The sequence below is a fragment of the Fringilla coelebs genome (assembly GCF_963513975.1).
Source record: "Fringilla coelebs genome assembly, chromosome: 6".
Classification (NCBI taxonomy): Eukaryota; Metazoa; Chordata; class Aves; order Passeriformes; family Fringillidae; genus Fringilla; species Fringilla coelebs.
The window spans coordinates 15,901,594-15,921,809 of NC_140034.1; the positions used below are offsets into that span (position 1 = coordinate 15,901,594).

The 20,216-nt window shown below is 44.4% G+C and overlaps 3 protein-coding genes across 6 annotated transcripts; 1 reads left to right on the plus strand and 2 right to left on the minus strand.

The window, feature by feature from the left end:
- Window positions 1-264: 264 nt before the first annotated feature.
- On the minus strand, window positions 265-10,391 carry UBR7 (ubiquitin protein ligase E3 component n-recognin 7). The gene is made up of 11 exons (XM_084207066.1): window positions 10,127-10,391; window positions 9,829-9,962; window positions 9,623-9,683; window positions 8,455-8,550; window positions 7,287-7,340; window positions 6,362-6,467; window positions 5,193-5,377; window positions 4,517-4,648; window positions 3,955-4,117; window positions 3,073-3,134; window positions 265-2,281 (listed from the first exon to the last, which is right to left on the minus strand). The coding sequence occupies exons 1-11, from the start codon at window positions 10,289-10,291 to the stop codon at window positions 2,189-2,191; spliced, it is 1,251 nt and encodes a 416-aa protein (XP_084063192.1). The 5' UTR covers window positions 10,292-10,391; the 3' UTR covers window positions 265-2,188.
- A 37-nt stretch (window positions 10,392-10,428) lies between these two features.
- LOC311154491 (uncharacterized protein) lies at window positions 10,429-11,377 on the plus strand. 3 transcript variants are annotated; one of them, XM_084207069.1, is made up of 3 exons: window positions 10,429-10,728; window positions 10,826-11,003; window positions 11,114-11,377. In XM_084207069.1, the coding sequence occupies exons 1-2, from the start codon at window positions 10,485-10,487 to the stop codon at window positions 10,954-10,956; spliced, it is 375 nt and encodes a 124-aa protein (XP_084063195.1). In that variant the 5' UTR covers window positions 10,429-10,484; the 3' UTR covers window positions 10,957-11,003; window positions 11,114-11,377. The 3 variants fall into 3 exon arrangements, with proteins under 3 accessions (XP_084063195.1, XP_084063194.1, XP_084063193.1); XM_084207068.1 differs by having other exon boundaries at window positions 11,097-11,368; XM_084207067.1 differs by having other exon boundaries at window positions 10,826-11,371.
- A 3,501-nt stretch (window positions 11,378-14,878) lies between these two features.
- LYSET (lysosomal enzyme trafficking factor) lies at window positions 14,879-19,168 on the minus strand. 2 transcript variants are annotated; one of them, XM_084207879.1, is made up of 2 exons: window positions 18,590-18,721; window positions 14,879-17,161 (listed from the first exon to the last, which is right to left on the minus strand). In XM_084207879.1, exons 1-2 carry the CDS (start codon window positions 18,712-18,714, stop codon window positions 16,750-16,752), a joined length of 537 nt encoding a protein of 178 aa, XP_084064005.1. In that variant the 5' UTR covers window positions 18,715-18,721; the 3' UTR covers window positions 14,879-16,749. The 2 variants fall into 2 exon arrangements, with proteins under 2 accessions (XP_084064005.1, XP_084064006.1); XM_084207880.1 differs by lacking the exon at window positions 18,590-18,721 and adding an exon at window positions 19,032-19,168 and having other exon boundaries at window positions 14,880-17,161.
- Between the last annotated feature and the right edge of the window lie 1,048 nt (window positions 19,169-20,216).

The window sequence follows — 20,216 nt, forward strand, 5'->3', positions numbered from 1 at the left end:
AATTACAGAAACTGCAACACAGAGGAAACATGACCCTGTCTGCTCTAAACTCTACTTGCCAGCATGCTGCCATCCCTTGTTTGACACCTGAGTCAGGTAGAAACAAAGGTCTAGAAATGCTGGGTTTGATTAGTCCCCATTATATACCTTGGTGGCTTGGCTAACATCATCACTGGGCTCCCTCTGTCTGCCTGGTTCGAGGATGGAAACAACAGTACAGCAGCACTGGGAGAAAACAAGACAGTACACAGTGAACAGTTATTTTAATCTTTTTATATTGTAGTTAGATGTGCAGTTACAGCTCCTGTAACAGTTGCTACCAAAATAAGAGCATGTACAATACCCAGAGTTAAATTTAAAAGCAAATAGGGAAGGGCCCTGGGGGTCGATGACACATTGAGCATGAGTCAGCAGTGCCCTGGCAGCCAGGAGGGCCACCCATGTCCTGGGGTGCTTCAGGCCCAGCATGAGCAGCCAGGCAAGGGAGGGGATTGTCCTGCTCTGCTCTGCACTGGGGTGGCCTCACCTCGAGCCCTGGGGACAGTTCTGGGTGCCACAATATCAAACAGATGCAGAGCTGTTAGAGTGTCCAAAGGAGGGCAATGAGCAGGGGAAGGGCCTTGAGGGGAGCCCTGTGAGGAGCAGCTGAGGTCACTGGGTCTGTTCAGCCTGGGGGACAGTGAGGAGAGACCCCACTGCAGTTGGAGCTTCCTGTGAGGGGAAGAGGAGGGGCAGACACTGATCTCCTCTCTGTGGGGCCCAGTGACAGTGAGGGAAGGGTCTGAACTTGTGTCAGAGGAGGTTCAGATTGGATATCAGAGAAAGGTGGTTTTTACCCAGAGGGTGGTTGGACACTGAGCAGATTCCCCAGGGCAGTGGGCACAGCACCAGCCTGACAGAGTACAAGTGTCTGGACAGCGCTCTCAGGCACATGTTGTGACTCTTGGGGTGTTCTATGCAAGGCAGGGAGTTGGATGTGATGATCCTGCTGGGTCCCTTCCAACTCAGCATAGTCTATGTTCTATGAAGCTGCTCAGCTGAGCATCTATGCTAAACTACTGTTTGTAAATAAAATGGTCAGAAACAGTTAATAGTGAAAATGATAAAAGTCTACCTTTGCTTTTCAAAAGCCATTAACACAGAAAGGCAGAATAGTACCCGATGATATAGAAATCCTCAAAAACTAGAAATTTAATGTATGTTTTGGGGTCTAACTACATTAGGATCCAAACATACAAAATCTTAATTTTTAATTGCAGCTACATGTAGTCTTAAAAGTCAGTGAAACATCTCCTGTCCCATGATTATCACAGTGGTTATAAAAAGAACATTCCATACTGTAGCAAAATACCAGGATGCTGCACTGTTTTCAGCAACATTTATAAAGTAGAAGAATTTGCTGTAGGCTAGTTTTTAAAACCAAAGCATATAACAAACCCCCCCATGCTTAGTTTGTAATTTAGTACCTCCTCCTAGTTCTTGTTTTTGTTCTGATGAGCAAATTAAGATGATCTGGATTTTTTTTAACCACAGAAATCATCCCTGTCCAATACTAGAAATAAGTTTTTTTTAATGTATAAAACCAGACAGAACACTGTGTTGCATCAAGCCTAAGCTCTGCTTTTCCATTTGTGAGCGGCCCGGCTCACACTTCCCCAGGGGGAACAGGAGCGGGCAGGCAGCAGTGCTGGTTCAGCCCAGCCTGGCCCGCCCCAGCCCCTGAGGGGCCGCGGCAGGGCAGGAACAGGCAGCTCCCTGGTGCTGGGGCCTCACCGGAATCACTACAGTCCCAAGGGAGAAGGCAGAGCCATTCAAGCAGGAAAGCCGGGAGCGCGTTCCCGAGGGCAGGGCAGGGCGGGTTTAGCACGGGCACGGCTCCAGGCCCCGGCAGTAACCAGGGGAGCGGCAGGACACGCTGCTCCGGTACCGGCCCTCCTCCCCTGGAGGCAAGGCCGGCTTTCCCGGGACTGCCAAGGCCATCGGTACGGAAATCCCTCTAAGTGCAATGTAAGGATTTGTTAAGAACATGGTTGTTTTAGGTGCTACAAATGAAGGACGTATAAGACAAAATGATGATGTTTCTTGGACAGCTGGATTTTGATGAGAAGTCAAAAACTGAAGATGCCTTTTCTGTTTGCCAGTGAACATTGTTTTGCCAGTTGTCCTTTCAGACCCAAACCCTCTCAGTCTAACTACAGTAGTACTGCATCCTGTTAGTCCGTCGCCTTTTCCGAGACTGAAATTCTTCAAAGAAGTGCTGAATGTCTTCTCTTTTAACCACCTAGGAGAAGCAGCATGAAACCCAAGTTGTGGTGGAAGAGCTTAATTAAAGGATCCTGTTTTATCTCCACACATAATACACAAAGCACAGAAAAGCAAATACCCTGAAATTTCTCTGGTACAGCTTTCCTGTTGCACCTGAAGGAGAGGATTAATGCCCAAATTCTGTTGTAGATAATACAAACGTGGAAATGAGCTCCCCAAAGGCAGAACAAAGACATGGACCAAAGCTCCCAATGGTATTTTAATGACTTTGACCTCTTGCTTCTATCATCAGAAAATTTAACACAAAGCAAGATTTTCACTAGCTTGCTTCAGGGTCATTCCAATGTAACTAAGAATGGCAATACAGCAAATCAGCCAACAAAATGCAAGTGTTACTTAATGACGGCATGCAACTTCCTGCAGGAAAACAACTGACAAGACTGACAATCATGGTCAGTCCTTATTCTTCTAAGGGTTTAGATTCCATCTAAGAAAAACCAGAAAAGTTAAGAGCTTTTCTTCCTGAATATCTTACCTAGAGCAACAGAAGTTTGATTTTAATATAAGAACTGCTCTCAGTACCTTGCAGACAGATTTCTGTTAAGTTTCCATTATCTCTCAACAATGTCATTAAGGAATTGTTAAACTCAAATGAAATAAGGGATTTCAGATTTCTACTGTAGTACTAGCAACTCCAAGAGACAAGAAAAAACATTGCAACAGACCATCATGGTATCCAGCACCCAGCCCTCAGCAGTTCTTTAAAACACATTTTCTGGCAAACAAATTCTGGAAGTTGCACCTTACCGTTCCCTCATCAGCAAACCTCCTGAGATAGTCAGTCAGTTCTGTCTTTAAATCATTGTATTCTGGATGGCAAAGCAAAGGCAAAGAAAACAACAGTAAGACACCCAGTTTTAGTTTAACATTGGCTCAAAAACACAACTTGTTCTACTTCCTCTTGTCATTTGTTAGGTTTACTTCACACAAATCTAGGTTTGAATTAGATTATAAATAATAATAATGTAAACATGAGAAGCCTAACAATTTATGAGACTAACCTATGTAGTGTGAGCGTCTGTTTGGGTTGATTTCAGAGAAAGGTATAGAGATCAGGGAGTGAATTAGTACAGGTAACTAACAGACTGGCCCTGCTCCCAGCTTCCCCCCACAAAAGCACGTGTGGGGTGTGGTGGGAAGGCCCAGCCTGTAACTGGGGACGGGGACACTGTCCTTGCCAGAGTGCAGAGCCCTGGCTGGAAGAGAGAAACAGCTCCAGGTATAAAGCACCTCAGCACTGTGCTCTGCAACAGAGCTACAAGGGACGCCTGGCTGGCACTCCCCAGCCAAAAGGAGATTGCCAAACAGCAAAACAGGGTCAATCAGCCAGACAGCAGAAGTTCAAATTAATGTTTAAATACTCACATTACAATAAATCACTATAATTACAGTATCTAAGATGTTAAACAGGGTGAAAGTTCACACACCATCCAGTGTCTCACTGCAAATTAAAGTTGTAATGATGGGCCAGAGAGGACCAATCCTGACTGAGGTGTGCAACCTGTCATACAGTTGTCTGCATGTTACTTCAAAAATAGTCTGACACTACACACTAGACATCAATCTCTTGTGGCAAACTGGTCAGTTAAAGTGTGTTAAGGGAGACTCTAAAAATGAAGTTGTATTTACCACAGATGAGTTCCACTTGCTGGACTCTGTTCATACTGTTAAGGGTGTCCATTAAAGGATCTCTCCTCTCTGTCTCTTGGTCACTGGTACCCTTATTTTCATAAGCCAAGACAGTGTCACATTCATCTGTCAGGAACTGGACTTCAAGCTCTGAATACATTTTCTGAAGAACAAAGTAAAATTTATGTGACAACTTCTCAGATGGAGGTGCCCTCCCCCAGTCCTTGTTGTGTTCAGGATCACAAATAACAATAAAAAAAATAAGGTGAATCTGTATCCAGTGTTTCAGAATCTCCTCTTAACAACTTCCAAGCATACTGCATTAGAGAAGCAAAGAAAATACAAACATTTAGAAGCCCTTTCCTGCTATATTAATCCCACAGAAATCAATGTGAATCTTTAGGTGGAATGAAGAGAGGTTTCAGCATTAAGAATATTTACCCAGATTTTACCTAAAGCTTCTCCTCAATGATGGTCTTCTCCCTGTCTGTCCCACATGTGTGATGGTAATGAAGAGAACATACATACCAAACATACATACATATGAAGAGAACATACATACCAGACAGTCTTCACAAGTGCATAATTTGCTCCTCCAGTTCGATGGCCAAAAGGTGGCAGTATCTTTTCTTACAAATGGCTTGCTTTGGAGCTCTTTCAGCTTGCAGACAGGCTCCTTGCTCTTAGTAACTACCTGAATTAAAAGAAGAGTGTTCAGCACTCTATAATGTCACTTCAAAGAGACCCTGTTCTTTTTGGCATGTCTTTCTCCTTAGGCAAGAATTTTCTTTTGTCTCAAACGCATTTATTTTTATAAACAACCTCTATTACCATCCACGTGAGAATTCTGATGTGGTTTCAGCAATTTCCATGGGAAATTCCTGTATAAATCTTCTGCAATAACTGTAAGTATTTAAGAACTCAGAGCTGGACCATCATGCAAGTGCAGTTACACCACATACTGGAACAAACAGAAGTCACCTCAGTGTACTGGCCAGGTGGCTGAGAAGAAGGGACAGATGTAGCCCATCTGCAAACAGACATTACACCTCTCGACAGCCCTGCTCCACAGCTCACGCTGTGCTCCACAGAGACTGCAGGTCTGAAAGGTCACTGACTGAGGAGGAACATGGGAGCAGACTGAACCCCTTCCCTGAGCCTGTACAGAGCGAGGTGGGCTTCACTTCGACTGTCAGCAGCATGAGGATGTGCAGGTCAGAACAGAAGGCACATTTTACCTCAGGACAGGCAGACCCAGAGCTAGTGGATGGTTCATTAAGTTGTTCCAATTGCTTTTCCTCCTTTGTGTCATGGTGTTCCACTCCACTTTCTTTTTTTATTTCTTTCTTCTGCTCTTCACTTTCCTCTACCTTCAGGACAATCCCTTCATCATCAAGGGAGCTCGCTTTGGTCAAAGGAGGAACTGGAAGATACATACCCACAAATAAAAATACTGTGCCAGAAAAAGTACAGGTCACTACAGACATTCTCTCTGCTTCTCCTATTCTAAAACACTCTGCTTCCCAAAATCTAAGCCCTAGGAGAGGGAAGAGGGTATTTCAGAGTTCTTTACTAAGATGCTTGTCCTTCTTGACACCCCTTGCTAGCTATCACAGTTTCAGTAACTGTCACATGCTTTTTCGTCACATGACTGTGTCAGAATTCTTAATTTTCTCCAAACACACCTCAAAAACACCACCCTAGATTAACTACGCTAATCTCTTGTTTATTTAAAACAAGTTTCTGTTTGATGCCAATTCAAGTATGTGCCCTGTGACAAAGCTGGTTAGAAGGAGGAAAACCAAAAACAGACAAACGCCCCGTTCTGTACTATTTACATTAGCAGAACTCCAGGTAGCCAACCTTGAAATACCATTGAAATTTTGGGCACACAAGAAATCTATCAGCAGCTGACACAAGCAGTATTTTTAGGAGACCGTAAGAAACTAGCTCTTTCTACAGAATTCAAGTCACCTATTCTTTTAAGGCCACAGAGCTGGTATGACCACAGCCAGATGAACACGTGTCCTGAGCACAGCCCCAGCCCTACCCAGATTAATGTTAAACATATTATTTTCAGGTCACACTATCATTCACTCTTTGCTGCTCACAGCATCTGCAACTTGAGTCAAGTATTAAGTCTTCACCATTTTGTGCTAGACATCTTTGATAAAGTAACTAGAAGCAAGCAGCACTGAATCAAGATTTAAGAATGAAAACTGCTTTTTATTTTTTTTACACAAGTTACTGCCATCCCACATGTTCCACTGCTGAGGGTGATTGTCCAATATAATTAATGAGTATCATTCTTCCAACCACAGAAAAACCAGTATTATGTCATTAACCAACCATGTATGAGAAATACATGCTCACAAAATACTGGCTCAGATCTCTTGACTTTCTTTACCTGCTAATTGTGATGCATAAGCCCATAGGAAATGGCAATGTTTCATGCAGGCCTGGCACACCATTTCATGGAAATCTCCACTTTCAGGGGGAACTGCACCAAGATGCTGTCAGAAAGAAGCACACAGAAGTGAAGCATCTATATTGACCACATACCGAACTTGAGAAGAATTCAGTCCCAAAGCTGTCCATAAATTGATGAGAACTATTTGGGCAATTAAAAGCACTTAGTAGCTTTCTTCTGAAAAAGCATTCCTGCAAAGCTCATAGCATGCAGCACAACACTCTTCATTCATACATTTAATACAAAAAAGTTTATCTACAAGAACCCACAATTGAAACCAATCATATTTTTTCACTCTTTGATCCTGCAACTTCAAGTATGGAATTTCACTTGTACCCTTCAAGGCACAAGAGGCTGAATCCTTAATGCTTAACCATTAAGCAGGGCACCCACTACAGTGCTTGGCTGCTCTCAAAAGACTTCCCCAAAGTTTGAAATCAAGAATGTTCTGTCTGTTCCTTGCCACATAAAGGAATTATGAGTTTAAAAGGCATTCTTTTGAAGGAAACACTGTTCAGGTAGTTGATAATGATAGTCCTCAGCAAGAATCTTTTCCTCCCCAACTATGCTGATATAGTTTTCTAATTAAAGAGACAGTTATAAAGTTATTACTTAATTCTGCAGGGGTAACCTTCGAAAATGTAGGACTCTTCCCAGTATTTTTTAACTGGAGTGGACAGCAGTGCAAGAGTAGACTTTCAATGCTCCTTTGCATAGCCTGGAAACAAATGTCTTGGAACTCTTGTAATAATCTCTTTTGAGAACTACAGCACACCTCCCAAGTAAGAATTACCATACAAAACTAACCACCACCAACTCCATCCTATGCAAATGGCAGTTCTGCTATGTATAGTTTCCTTACCCTTCCATGGAACCAGTCTTCACAAACTATGCATTGGATCATCTCATCTGGAATCTAGATGACCAATCATATTATTAGCATTAATAGCAACCTCCAGAATCTCTCACCAGTCTCAAACTGCAGTATCATGCAAATCCTGCTCAGTGAATTGTATTTCCCTCTTCACCCCTCACAGGGAGCTGCCATTAATAAGTACTTAGTGCTCTGTTAGCCAGTTTGCCTCCCTCAGGTTCAACACATATCATCTCTCATGTGACTGAGGCTGTGAAATCCCATTTATTACTACAAAACCAGTCTTCCCAGCAGGGCAAGACTTTCTCACAGAAAGCTGACAAAAGTTGATACACTACTGGTATCCTTTTTCCTATAAACAGAAATGCATGAACAGACAGCTCAGCAGAAGAAAGATACTGATATTCACACTGTCATCAGGTCAGTGAAAAGATGCCAGAACCAAACTTAAATGGTCACCATACAGGAGAGCATGAAGTACTTTGTTATGAAAAAACTATTAATTATTTCTCCAGAAATGTTTTCAGCTGACTCTGAACTTGACAGGGGGAGCTTATAAAATGCCTTTTTTTTTTTTTTGTATTTGAAAGACTTGTGCCTTCCCTGTTCTTTAGAACACCTGATTCCTGTGACTGCAAACAGCAGCATGCATGTGCAAATCCAGTGATCCAGTGCTGTGTTTTAGTGTTTTAGAGAGACAAAAACGGGTTCTGGCTACCACCTAGGACTGTAGCTAGTGCTGCAGGACAGGACAGACTCTCCCCACCCCAGAAGCCTTGCCAGAGCATTGCTGCAGGCACGGGGAAGCACATTCTGATCTCCCCTATCACATGCAACGCATTTATTCTGCACTAGGCCACATTTCTCAAGGTTATGATAACCCTGTTCCCTAGGGAAATTCTGCAACTTCAGGGAACTGCAGCATCATTGTGTCCAAATGACAACTTGCCTCCTCATCTATCTCTAAGGCATAAACATACTTTACCATTAAAAAAAATTATCAAGTAATTACTTCACACAACAAATGAAAACCAATATGGAACATAAGATTTTTTGAAGTGGGATCTTCCTTGAAAAGCTCAGTGATCACCCTTTACACAGTATCTACCATAAACACCATCGATATATGATTACTACTGGATTTTGTATTTCTTACCTCATCTTCAGGATCAGGGTAAGGTCTTTTACACGTACAGTACAATCCATAGAAGTTGTCATTATATTTATTTCCTGAATTCACCTTGCCCTTTTCCTAAGAGAAAAGGGGAAAAAGTCTCAAAAGACAACACAGTAAAAAAAAAAGTAAATGAAAAAAGACAGCCATTTCTGTTCCCCCTTAGTTCATAAAACCATCATTCTTTTCATCAGCCTGAATATACAAAAAGAAAGATATTCTCCAGACACCTCTGCTTTATACTGAGCAGCAGATAGGGCACATGAGGAATGCTAAAGTTCAAAACTAAAGAGGAAAAACAGTGTGCTCACCCTTGTAGCAAATGGTAACTGTGGTGTCAGACAGATTAATGGACAGATGCTGAAGCTCACTTAACCTGTACAATTGAATTTTCACTGAACTGAAGCAGAAGAAACAACCATTTCATTGCATCAAATGAGAAATGGTAACATCTTAAAATTGTCACAGGTATCTGTAGGGATCACTGCACCGTGACTTTGCTGACTAGCTCTGGATCCATTTCAATTCTCCCAGAACAAAACAGGCATACACAAAACCACTGTCTGTTTCAATGTTTGGACTGCTATAGTCCTGGGAGCACCAATGCAAGCAAACCAAGCAGCATCCTGCTGCTGCTTCCCAGAAGACTGAGACTGCCAGTTACTTGAAAAGTTCAAAATGCCCACCAAGTAGAACAGTAGAAGCAGCTTAGTACAGTAAAAAACCATCCCATCAGTAGGGTCTGGTGACAAACTATTAGGGCACTAATGCCATCACAAAGAAGAGAACTGTCCCTCTGACAGCAGCACAGCCTTAAACTTTCTTAATGCGACTGCAAAATTGCATCTTAAAAGGTTATTCTGAAACAGCTTTCAGCTAATGAGTTGTGTGAGTGCAGAAGCACCAAGCGTGCTGACCATGGATGCAGAACTGCTGCACTCACGCATGACAAGGACCAAATGTTCCTTCTCCTCCCAGCATTTCTCTTCGGTCCCTCAACACTTTTAATCCTTGCTGTAATATTCCCACCTTTCTTAACTTCGTGGGAAGACCGGAGGTGTCGCATGAGTCAGCACGGGCTGAAGCAAGGCACCAACTTCCCATGACTGTAATTTTGACCACGAATGCCTGAAACCTGTCTGAAACTTACCGGGAGTAACTTGCACTGCAGATTTTTGAACTTGCTATTTCCACAGTCACAGCGGAAATTCCTGGAAAGAAAAACGTAGCGTTTCGGGGTTTATATAAGGTGAGAACACGCTGGGTTTCGTATTCTTAACAATTCCCAGAAGTTTATCGGGAACCACGGGAGCTGCGAGGCTCCTACACGGCTGCTCCCGGCCCCCCCGCCCGTACCTCTTGGTGTAGAGCTCGAAGAGGCGGTGGGTGCCGTGGCACTCGTAGCTGCAGGCCAGGCAGATCCCCGCGGGCTCGGCGCCGGGCGGCGTGCAGGTGCTACAGGCGTACAGCGCCTGCCGCTTCACCGCGCCCTGCGGGAGACACCGACCGCCCGCGGCGTGAGGGGCGCCGGGGCTGCCCCGCCCCGCCCGGCCCGCGCGCCCAGGCCCCGCCCCGTACTCCGCACCACGCCCCGCGCCACGCCCCGGGCCCAGGCCCCGCCCCCGGCCCCCGAGGCCCCCGGCCCCGCCCCCACCTGTGAGTAACTGCAGCGCTCGTGGTCGCTGCCCCCCAGCACGGCCCGCGCTTCCTTCTCCAGCTCTTCGTTCTCCGCCAGCACCTCCGCCAGAGACACCACGGGTTCCTCCGCGCCGCTCCCGCCGCTCCCCGGCTCGGCGCCCTCCGGAGCCGCCGCCTCCATCGCCGGGACGCGAAGGCCGAGGAGCGCGAAGCGAGGCGGGAAACACGGGGACAAGGAGGCGCCAGGGGGCGCCACAGCGGAAGCGGAATCGCGCGCGCCCCACGTGACCGTGGGCGGTGCGTCACCGCGGGGCGGGGCGGCCCGCGCGGCCGGCACGTGACCGGCGGGGCGGGCACATGAGCGGCGGGCGGTGATGGCGGAGCTGGCGGCCGAGACGGAGCCCGAGCCGGGCCCGGGGCGGGATCTGGTGGCGGAGCTGCGGGGCCGCGACGGGCGGACGCGGACGGTGCGAGTGCCGTACCCGGCGGCGGCGGAGGGCGAGGCCGCCCAGCTGCGCGGGCTGCGGGGGGCCCTGAGCGAGCTGCAGGAGCGGGTGGTGGAGCTGCTGGCGCCGCTGGTGCAGGAGGAGCGGGCGGCTGCGGGCGGCGCGCGGCGCGGTGAGTGGCGGGGGGGGCGCGCCGATGGGGCTCCGCCAGCCCCGGAGCGCCGCCCGCGCCCCACACCGTTCACCCGCGCCCGCCCAAACTCCGGCAGGTGGAGGCGGGGATGACGACGACGACTACGATGACGACGAGGAGGATGAAGGCGAAGATGAAAACAACGTGGACGCGGCGGCGAGCGGCGATGACCCTCCCGTGAAGCGGACGAAGGTACAGCAGCCGTGAGGGCGGCGCTGGAGGCCGGGCCTGCGCTTGGACAGGCTGTACCGACTGTAAGTGTCCCGGGCCCGCTGCACGGACCCGCTCCCGCGGCGCTGCTGCTCCAGTTTAAATACGAAATGTCAATCCCGACGCTGTTTTAATAGGGAAGCCTTTCCGACAGGATGCGCCTGGGTGTGAGCAGCGTGTTGCTTACAGGGTGCCAGTGTTATGCTGATGCCAGTTTTTTGGTAAACTATTTGACAAGTATAGACTTTTCTCACAAATCTTCTGATTGGTATGTTTTTCAATAACTTATTCCGAGTCACAGTATTTCTTAATGTGACACCACTTTTAAAATAAAGCAATAAAACCTGAAAAGAGTTATTTTGTCAAATATGATCTTTAAAAGTACAAGACAGCTTGTGTTTGTATGGAGAAAAAGCAGTGTAAGACCACTAATAAGTATCAAAATTAACAAGCATGTATAGGACTGTGCCTGTTCCTGTACAATCCTCTACAGTGGAAGATTATTTTTGCTTATCATCAAGGTTTAGCCACCTGTCAATCAAGAAGCTTCTGTGAACAGGTATAAAACGCTTGATAGTCATTCCATAGAGCCTAAAGCCTAAGAGTGTCCTCTAGCAGAATTTAACTGCCTGAATGAATACTGTGAAAAGCATTTTGGGGGGTTATTTTCATTTTATTGTGTTCTCCTAGCACAGTTTGTTTATATATTATGGAACCTGAGTAAATCTTGATACTTATATATGCAGGACAAAGTGTGGAAATCAGTGAACTTTTATGAGGACAAAATTGTCTGCGTCCATTTGAAATGCAGGGAGGAGCCAGAAATTAGGTCCAGTAAGTGTGTCCTTGACATCTATGTACGCAGATACTCTAAGATATTCTGCTGGCAGATGGGATAGAAGCAGAACTGAAAAGACCAACTCAGGTTGTACACCTGTTTTCCCTTTTCCTCCAGACAAACCTTCCAGAAATTGTATGAAGTGTCTAATGGAAAAGCAGCATTTCTTTATAAACTGTGTAAACAGCCCACTGGCATATCATGGACTGAAAATGTTTGGTCTAAAGCAACAGACCCTAACTTAGCACAGGAGTAAGTGCAGCTAACAGCCTGGACACAGGAATATGCTGCACCTAAGCTCCAGAAAATACCAATGAGCATTGAGTCAAAAACTAACACTCAATTTTCTGCCTTTATAGAATCCTTGCTAGTCCTTGTAGCTACCAAAACTTTTAAATTACAAAAAGGGCACAGGAGACCTTATGCAATATCAAGTTGTAGGTTTGCTTGTGGCAAAAGTGCCCTGACTCAACAGAATTCGTTTTTCTGAGAGTTGCTGTGAGGTTACCAGGCTTGGAAAGCTTTAGTGTGATGTGGTTCCCTACCCTCCCAATCCCCTACAGCTGTGTTCTGAACCCCATCTGGGGAGCCCCTAAGTCATCTGTGGCCCTGAATTTTAGGCAGAGGAGGTAGGCCTCAATGGAAAAAAGATGCTGTATTTTTCACCTCAGGGAGAGGCAGTGCTTTTGTACCTAACCAGCCTTCAAGAGGGCACAGAACAAGCTCAGTTCATGACATCTGCACCGTTCAGTGCAGTTTGTGTGTCTTACTAATAGAACTTGGTTTTAGTGGCCCAAGGAGTTGGTTTTACTCCCAAGGGAGCTTAATGGATTTCCTCACTAAACTGAAGTGGAGAATACTGGTGTGTTTGTATGGAATTAAAAGAGCTGATGTGATACTAACTTTTTGGTAGTTAGATGAGAACCAACTACTTTTACTACTAGCTACAAAACATAACAAAAATGTCAAAGCATGTCTCCTTCACAAAGACTGGGATTACATGATGTACTCTTTTTTTTACTGTTTTGAAATACTGAATTGCTAGTTCAAACAACTTTGAGGCTAAATTCATGAAGGAACTTAACAGGTTGCAGTGTTCTGTGTTAAAAAAAAAACTAAGTCTCAACTATGCAAGGCACTCAGATAGTTCTGTGAGGGAGAGGAGGTAATACCATTATGCCCAGTGATTGGGGCATTGTCTAAAAGTGCAGTACCTTTCCTGTCTCCCAGGAGAGGGATCCACAGTCATAATTTTCATTAAAGGATTTGAATGCCATTCACCCATGGCAGCCCATTTAATTCCCACTCACTCCATCTTCAAAGGTAACTTATCCATAAGCTATTATGAGTATCAGATTCTCTGTGAACTACTCAGTAGTCTGGCAGCTGGGACATCATGGGGCTTAACTTGGGGTGACTAGGTTAGCACTCAGCAGTGTGAACACCTGAGCAGTTCTGCACCAGCCAAATGGGCCCTGAGGACTTCGTTGAGCAGAAGTACCTTCTTATGGCTATAGCATGTTCTTTCTTCCCAAAGAAACCTGCACCATAGGGGTATCTTTAAGGAGGGCTAAGACAAGTCAGTTCTTAAAATTTAACTACACGATAAAATTATTAAACTGCTTTTGTGCATTAGGTCATTTGTAGAAAAGTGGTTCTCATCAAAGACTGTGACATAAAAGGCAAGATTTTTAAAAAACTAGTAAGGGAAACTAGAGTATCCTTTTAAGAAAACAATGGACCAGGCAAGAGAAGATATGGAGAGTTAATACGTATTCTGCAACAACTGGAATGTTTTGTTCCAGGGATAAATCAGTCCTCATATTTTTAATTTTAAAAAGGAATCAAATTTGCAGTCCTACTTTGCTGCTGGAAGAAACATGTCATAAGGAACACATTTTATTGTAACTTACTTTTGTCCAAGTTTGAAGGGCTGCAGCCTCATGTTATGCTCTTCACTGGACCTGCTCCCCCATGGCAGGAAATGAAGAACAGGCTTAGTAGCACTTGTGGCTGACACATTCCTGAGATGGGAAGGGACTGTCAGGTAAAGGTCAAGCAGCTAAAGAAACTAACATTGAGACTGCTGAAGTGATGTTCAAGCAGTCTGACAATGCTTTATCTTGTGACATAAAAGAATAAAAAGAAATCCAGGGTAAGTGGCATACAGATGATCATTAATCACCCTTGTGTTACAGCTACTCACTTTGTTGGCAGAACATTAAAGCTCAGAACATTGCAAAACTTCAAGCTTGATTATCCCAAAAGTTTGTAGATTATGTAATTTTCTGTTACAGACACGTCTTTGGTGACTCAGATAATCAGCCTTGACAATACCTATAAATTTTCAGAATAATCAAGCTGCAAGTTATTTCACTACTTTTTTTTTTTAATACTACAGTAAAACCAACTTATCATTCATTTTTATAGTCTTTCCTTTATTTATCCTGTTGAAAAGATTTCACCTGTTGATGTTCCCTTGATATCAAAAATGCTGGAAGCACCAGCAGAGCTAACCTAGCTCTTCCCCTACTCCCACTGTCTAATACTTGTATACACTATGTTAATGGTTCTCCACTGCTGCTTTCCACTTCAAGCTCAAACCCTTACACACATAACATTTGCTTGGATTAGACTGTGTTTTTCTGTAGTTAGTTGCAAAGCACATGCCTGTCAACAGCTGGAATCCAAAACTAGGCCTCTGATGGAAAAGTCTACGAACATGAGCCTCCGCTCTGCAAGTCCCTGCCATGCCCAGCACATGCTCCACATCAGACAGCTTGGGTCATCCCACCAGGCCTGCCAGTGAATTTGCTAAGGGTCACATGCTTGCATGACAGAAAATTAGGTGGTTCTTCCTATCATTTTCTATTTTTGATGCTTCCTCTTATGCACTTGGCTCTTTAACTAATTTCCTCTGCATACAATGTAACTGTTCAGTTTAAAACTACACAGGTCAAGTTGAAAACAGTCCAGCCAGAGGTATCTCTCTTACGCAAAAGTAAAGAAACAAGGAGATTCAGTTTCATCCAGCAAGCCCCAAAATTTCAGGCTACAAATAAGTTATTAGGGCACAGAGCATAAGAGGACAACAAAAGATGAACTGAACACGCACACTGAGGGAAGGACGTGAGAACAGGTGACAGCAACTGACAGCCAGCACTGCTGTCTGGCACCAAACAGGCAAAAATACCCCACTAAACAAAAAACAAACAGCAAAAATGAAAAGCTATTGGTAAGTATCTGCATTAATAGACTTGTGTTTATAAACATTGAAAAGTTTTTATTTTATAGATAAATAGCATGGTGATTTGAAAAGTTGAGAAACAACACAAAAGCTCTGACTCCCCAAGATACTAACTACTTGTCAGAGTTTATAATTTACTCTTACTCCAGCACACTAAGATGGCAGCCTCCTCCTTTTCATATTGCACTTAGAACTCAAACTCTTCTTGCAAAGGCTACATTGTTTTCAGGTCCTAGCACCAATGCTGACAATTGAAACCAGTGTCTCAAAGTATCGCCAAGTGCAAACAGAAAGTTTAAGGTGTTGGAACTGCCATGCTTAAACACAGCAACAGTGAAAATAGCGTTCTCTTTCCAAAGCAAGAGAAAGACAACACTCTCCAGGATTCCCTTAAAGCAGTCAGAAATAGATTAGCATTTGTGATTATTAGGTATGGACAACCACATACAGTTGAAGTTATAGTCAAGGAGTTTAGCTCATAATTTTTTTGAGGCTACTGCTTCTGAGAAGTGTATTTTGCACTGTTTTCATATTTGTTACTTCCATCATGGCTGGGACAAAAATTTAGTTATTCTCAGAAGAAAAAAAAAAGAAAAAACAAATAGATTCAGTCTTATTCAAAATATGCTATTCCAAAATAGCACTGAAAAATAGAGGTTGAAACTATGGCAAAGAAATCTCAATGGAATTTCAGTATGACTGAAGAAATGTACATTCATTACAAGAATGAGAAGGAAGGTACCTTACTTCTTTGAATTTCTGGAAGAAACATGATTATCTGTCTTACAACCTGTTAGTAGCATCCCCAAAACAGTTAACTTTCCCAAATTCAAAGTTTTTCCTAATATATCAGTTCTCTTGGAGCACAGTTTTGCATGATGTCTGGAGTGAAATTAGAATGGTCATAAATTTCAGTATCTTGTAATTTTATCAAGCAAGATGGTAGAAGGAAACACAGAAATTTTTGTGCAGACTACAGGCCAATGCCAGCATAGGCTGCTTTTGATGTCATAGGAATAGTTTAAAACATCAAGCTCCAGGCCTATGCTACTCCTCACTGCCTGCCTACTACAGTGGGGGACTGTTGTGACTGAAAACAAGTAGGCTACCACAGAAAAAAATGTACTTTTTCCCTTTAAAAGTTTGCACAAACTTTATTCTTTGCTTCCTGTTTTTGTATCTAAACTTATTTTTTAAAAATTCATTAAAAACAGCACTGATGTAGATAATTAAAAAAAAAAAGAAAAAGCAAAGAATTGTGTTAAGTGCAGCTTTTATAATCACATTCTTAATTTCTTTTTTTCTTTTACATTTACCACAAATGAAGTATTTTTTCATTGATTTCACTCCAAGGGAAAACATAGGAAATCACTTTTCTGAACAGAGGAGTAAAGTTGTGGACCAGAAACTTGTTTCCCCACAGGACATTTCAGATGGAGAGTCGCAATTTTCCATCATTAAGGCAAAATGATGAATACTTCCATCACGTGTCACGCAGGTCACTCCCACTCTGGCCACTTGACAGAATCATAATTAAAAACCTTTGTAATTACTTGTTTGTTTTAAATAGAAAACAGTCATTCTCTTCATTGCTTATCAGTTTGAAAGAGAAGGCTCTTTCCGGCCTTCACTCAGAACTTCAGTCTTGTGATTAGATCAAGCGTATGCAATTGCATCAAATCAGCAACAGAAAGTAGCAGTTGAGCTAAGTGTCAATTAGTTGTAACCTACTGATCTGATTAGAGGCCTTCACAAATGTTTGGTGCCGATTGCAAATAACAGCCAAGCAGATAGGAATGATGCAATACCCAACAGTTTTGGGGTCAGCTCTCGTACAGGAATAGAGGAACAAGAACATCTGTAAGTACGGTATTAAAAATATTATCGTCCACAGCCAGAAGGGCAGGGATAGCAGTCGTACTTTTAAGGAGTGTGTCCATGTGGTTCCTTCCTGTGGTTCCTTGGGGTGTTGCTGAATGTGCTCCAGTGCTAGTTTGTTGTAAGTTTCATTGATTTCAAAGACGTAATAAAAAGCTGCAGCACTTGCTAACAAGTACAGCCCCACGCCAATCCAGCCCATCCTCTGGCGGAAGTTCATCATTCTCCATGCTCTGCACCTGAAACAAAAGGTGACACAAACATTCAGTACAGCTTGGAAAAAGAGGGAACAGATGAACCTTGGTTTTCATAAGTTAACTTTCTAGAACTTTTCATGACACATTAGTTAAAACACACACATCAATTTCTGAAGACTTGAGTTTTCTCTACATCATAGAAAATCATTACTCTGCCAGCAACAGGTTAATGGCAACAACATTGCTCCACTGATGGCTCTGGATAGTTTAGGGCCTGCTGGCTATCAGGATATACCTGGCTTAAGCCAGGTACTCAGGGAATAAAACAAAAGTCATCAATTGGGTAAGTTACTTACCCCATCTGCTCTCAGTCTCTAGACATAGAGATAATATAAGATTTTCTATAAATATGTAAAGTTTGGAAAGTTCTTTGATGCCTGCAAGACAAACATGCTGCTAGACAGCCAGTAACGGTACCATCACTGCTGGTGTGTGATGCAGCAACATCCACTTGTATTCAGCTCTGGCCCATTTATGAACCACAGAAAAGGATGTTTGCAATTTGAACGTGAGGTCCAAGGCTTAGGCTGTACTAAAGGTGTGTACCTGCACAAATTACTGGAGCCCCACAGACACGACCGGGCTCAATTTGAGCTGCTTGAAATCTCCAGCTGGCCGTGTGGGTCTAGGTGACTGGAAACATTCTTCAAACCAGTCACTTAACACTTCAGCTGGAGTGTACCTCCACACAAATGAAGTCATGACCTCTTTCTCTTCAAACAGCCCTTACACAGGGCAGGGAGAGCAACTGCTTCTCTGCAACTGATTAGGGTTCTCCAAAAAAATGCTTTTTCAGACCTCTGGGCTTTTACCTTTCATACCTTTTCCTACAGAGGGGTAAAATCCATATATGTAGTGCTGTCTTAAGAAATATATCAGCCCTTTAAATACCATGCAGAAATGCTTATTGAAAAATTAATTATGCATAGAAACCAGTAACAATTCATAGAAGCATTTGAATTTATCATAAACTATAAAAAATCATTACACCGTTCTAAATTATCCCTTCTGAGCCAGACCAATCTGCCAGTTTCGTTGGCAATCCCACTCCCTGATTTTACATAACTGTAATATATTGAGGGAGATCCTCAGTCCTGACATGACAGAATCTGATCAAGACAGCCCTAGAGAAATTGTTCAGGCCCTCAGACTCCTGCATTCATGGTCGCTAAAAGAATCAAACATTCAGGGACACAAATACCTGAGAAAGAACAGTAAATACCTAAAAAGGAACAGTAAACACTTGAGAAAGCAGACTTAAGTAATGTCAACTTCTCGTTCAGCTGCAGCCTCAGCTGCACGTTTCCCTTTATTACCCCGAGTCAATACGTCAAGTAGGACAACTGAAAAATTGTTGAAAGGAGCTGTTAATCTAGAAGGTAAAGCCGTGAACGCCAGGTCTGCGTTTACCCGCTAAAGAAGCCGCTGGCTGTTTTTTCCAGCAGTTCGGCATTTCCGAGCTGGCTCACGGGTTGTCGCCTTCGAGGAAAATAAACCGTCACAAGGTATGTACATATTGAAAACATAAACACCATCAACACAGCAGGAGACTTAAGAAGGTAAACATCAGCGCGTTTTGATCCTGCCCTTGAGCTGCAGCCAGAAGAGGAGCCTTAGCTCCCGGTTATATCGAAAGAGGCTGAGCTAAGAGAGTCTTCTCATGGTTATTCTCAGTTTTCAGACCCAGCTCCAACTTGCAGCTTTTAGGCGCACCCGCGATGGTTCCCGGACCCCTTCAGCCCACTGGGGCTCTCCTCCGGCGACCCCCCGCGCTCACCGCCCGCCGGACCCGCGCTCCGGGCGAGACGCGCTTCGCCGCCGCGGGTCCTTCTCGGCGCCGGCAGCTCCTTACCTTCCTCCGGCGGAGAAGGAGGGAGCGGGAGGGCGGCGGCGGGCGGCCCGCTCCCCTCAGCCCGCGCCGCGGCGCCGGGAGGCGGCGAGTCCCGCGGGCCCGCCCCGCTGCCCGCCCGCCGCCATGGCCGCCCGCCGGCACCGGCACTTCCGGCACGGGGCGACCGACGGCTGCCGGGGCGCGCGGCCGCATCCGGGGCGGGCGCCTTGGCCGGCGGCCATCTTGGCTCGGGCGCGCGCCCCTCTGTGGCCGGAGCGGTCTCGCCCAAAATGGCGGCGTCGCCCTGAGGCGGCGCTCGGCTCTTGGCGGGGGACAGACCCAAAGTGCTGTGTTTGGCAGAGTGACGCCGAGGGAAGTAACAATAACGATTACTAAGGAAGTTACAACAGAGACTGAAACACTCCGGCAAATGGCAAACGTGTAGTCAAACCCCAGTGTATGCTTATACATAAACATGACGTAGTGGATTATTTCTGTTAAATTAAATTATCAGGAGATATTATATGCTTGTTATCCCATGGGAACCGGGGGTTGGGAACAGGTGATCTTTAAGGTCCATATGTCTCTATGATCTACTGGAGAAAAGCTTTTAATGACGCTAAAAGATCGTTTAAATTGACAGCAAAATTATAGGTCAGATGTGTGCTATTGAATGACGGCGATGATTTTGGGAGAGTTGGTGCAGAACGTGTTGGCCTGAATTCAGTGAGCTCCGTGCCAGTTAAGGCTGAAACTGCATCGCATTACACAGAAGTGAAACCTCTTACTAAATTGTATCCTTAAGTCATGAGAAAACTACCCTTTCTGTGAAATCAGCAGTGACCGCAATTCACTCTCATGCAGCTGTTGTTAAGTTGAAGAAGGCTAAAAAAGGATTTTAAAAGGAATGCCCAGTAAGAAGCAAAAGTCGCTAAAGCAATGACTTTTTTTGTTTATGTCTAAATACATAGGATCTTCTGGCACTTTTCTTGAGGAGATAATAGGTGTATGTGACACAGTATATAAGAGCTGCTGCTAAATCAAATCTATGATGGCTTATCCTGCTATGTTTGATGTTTCAATGAAAAGTGTTAGAATTTGGTGGTTTTGATTATAGTCAGGACCGCTGATGAAGCAATGCACAGAGCTGCAGATATCAGTAGAGAAAAGGGACACTTGAGAGCCCACAAGAGCCAGAAATACAAA

Coding starts and splice junctions, on each gene's coding strand:
- UBR7 (XM_084207066.1), bottom strand. CDS start 10,291: ATGGAGGCGGCGGCTCCGGAGGGCGCCGAGCCGGGGAGCGGCGGGAGC. Junction 4,649..5,192: donor CTGGGTCTGCCTGTCCTGAG/GTAAAATGTGCC, acceptor CTTTTAATTCAG/GTAGTTACTAAGAGCAAGGA. Junction 4,118..4,516: donor GCACTTGTGAAGACTGTCTG/GTATGTATGTTC, acceptor TTTGTTCTTCAG/AAAATGTATTCAGAGCTTGA.
- LOC311154491 (XM_084207069.1), top strand. CDS start 10,485: ATGGCGGAGCTGGCGGCCGAGACGGAGCCCGAGCCGGGCCCGGGGCGG. Junction 10,729..10,825: donor TGCGGGCGGCGCGCGGCGCG/GTGAGTGGCGGG, acceptor AAACTCCGGCAG/GTGGAGGCGGGGATGACGAC.
- LYSET (XM_084207879.1), bottom strand. CDS start 18,714: ATGGTGTTTATGTTTTCAATATGTACATACCTTGTGACGGTTTATTTT. Junction 17,162..18,589: donor GCCAGCGGCTTCTTTAGCGG/GTAAACGCAGAC, acceptor CTTTTGTTTCAG/GTGCAGAGCATGGAGAATGA.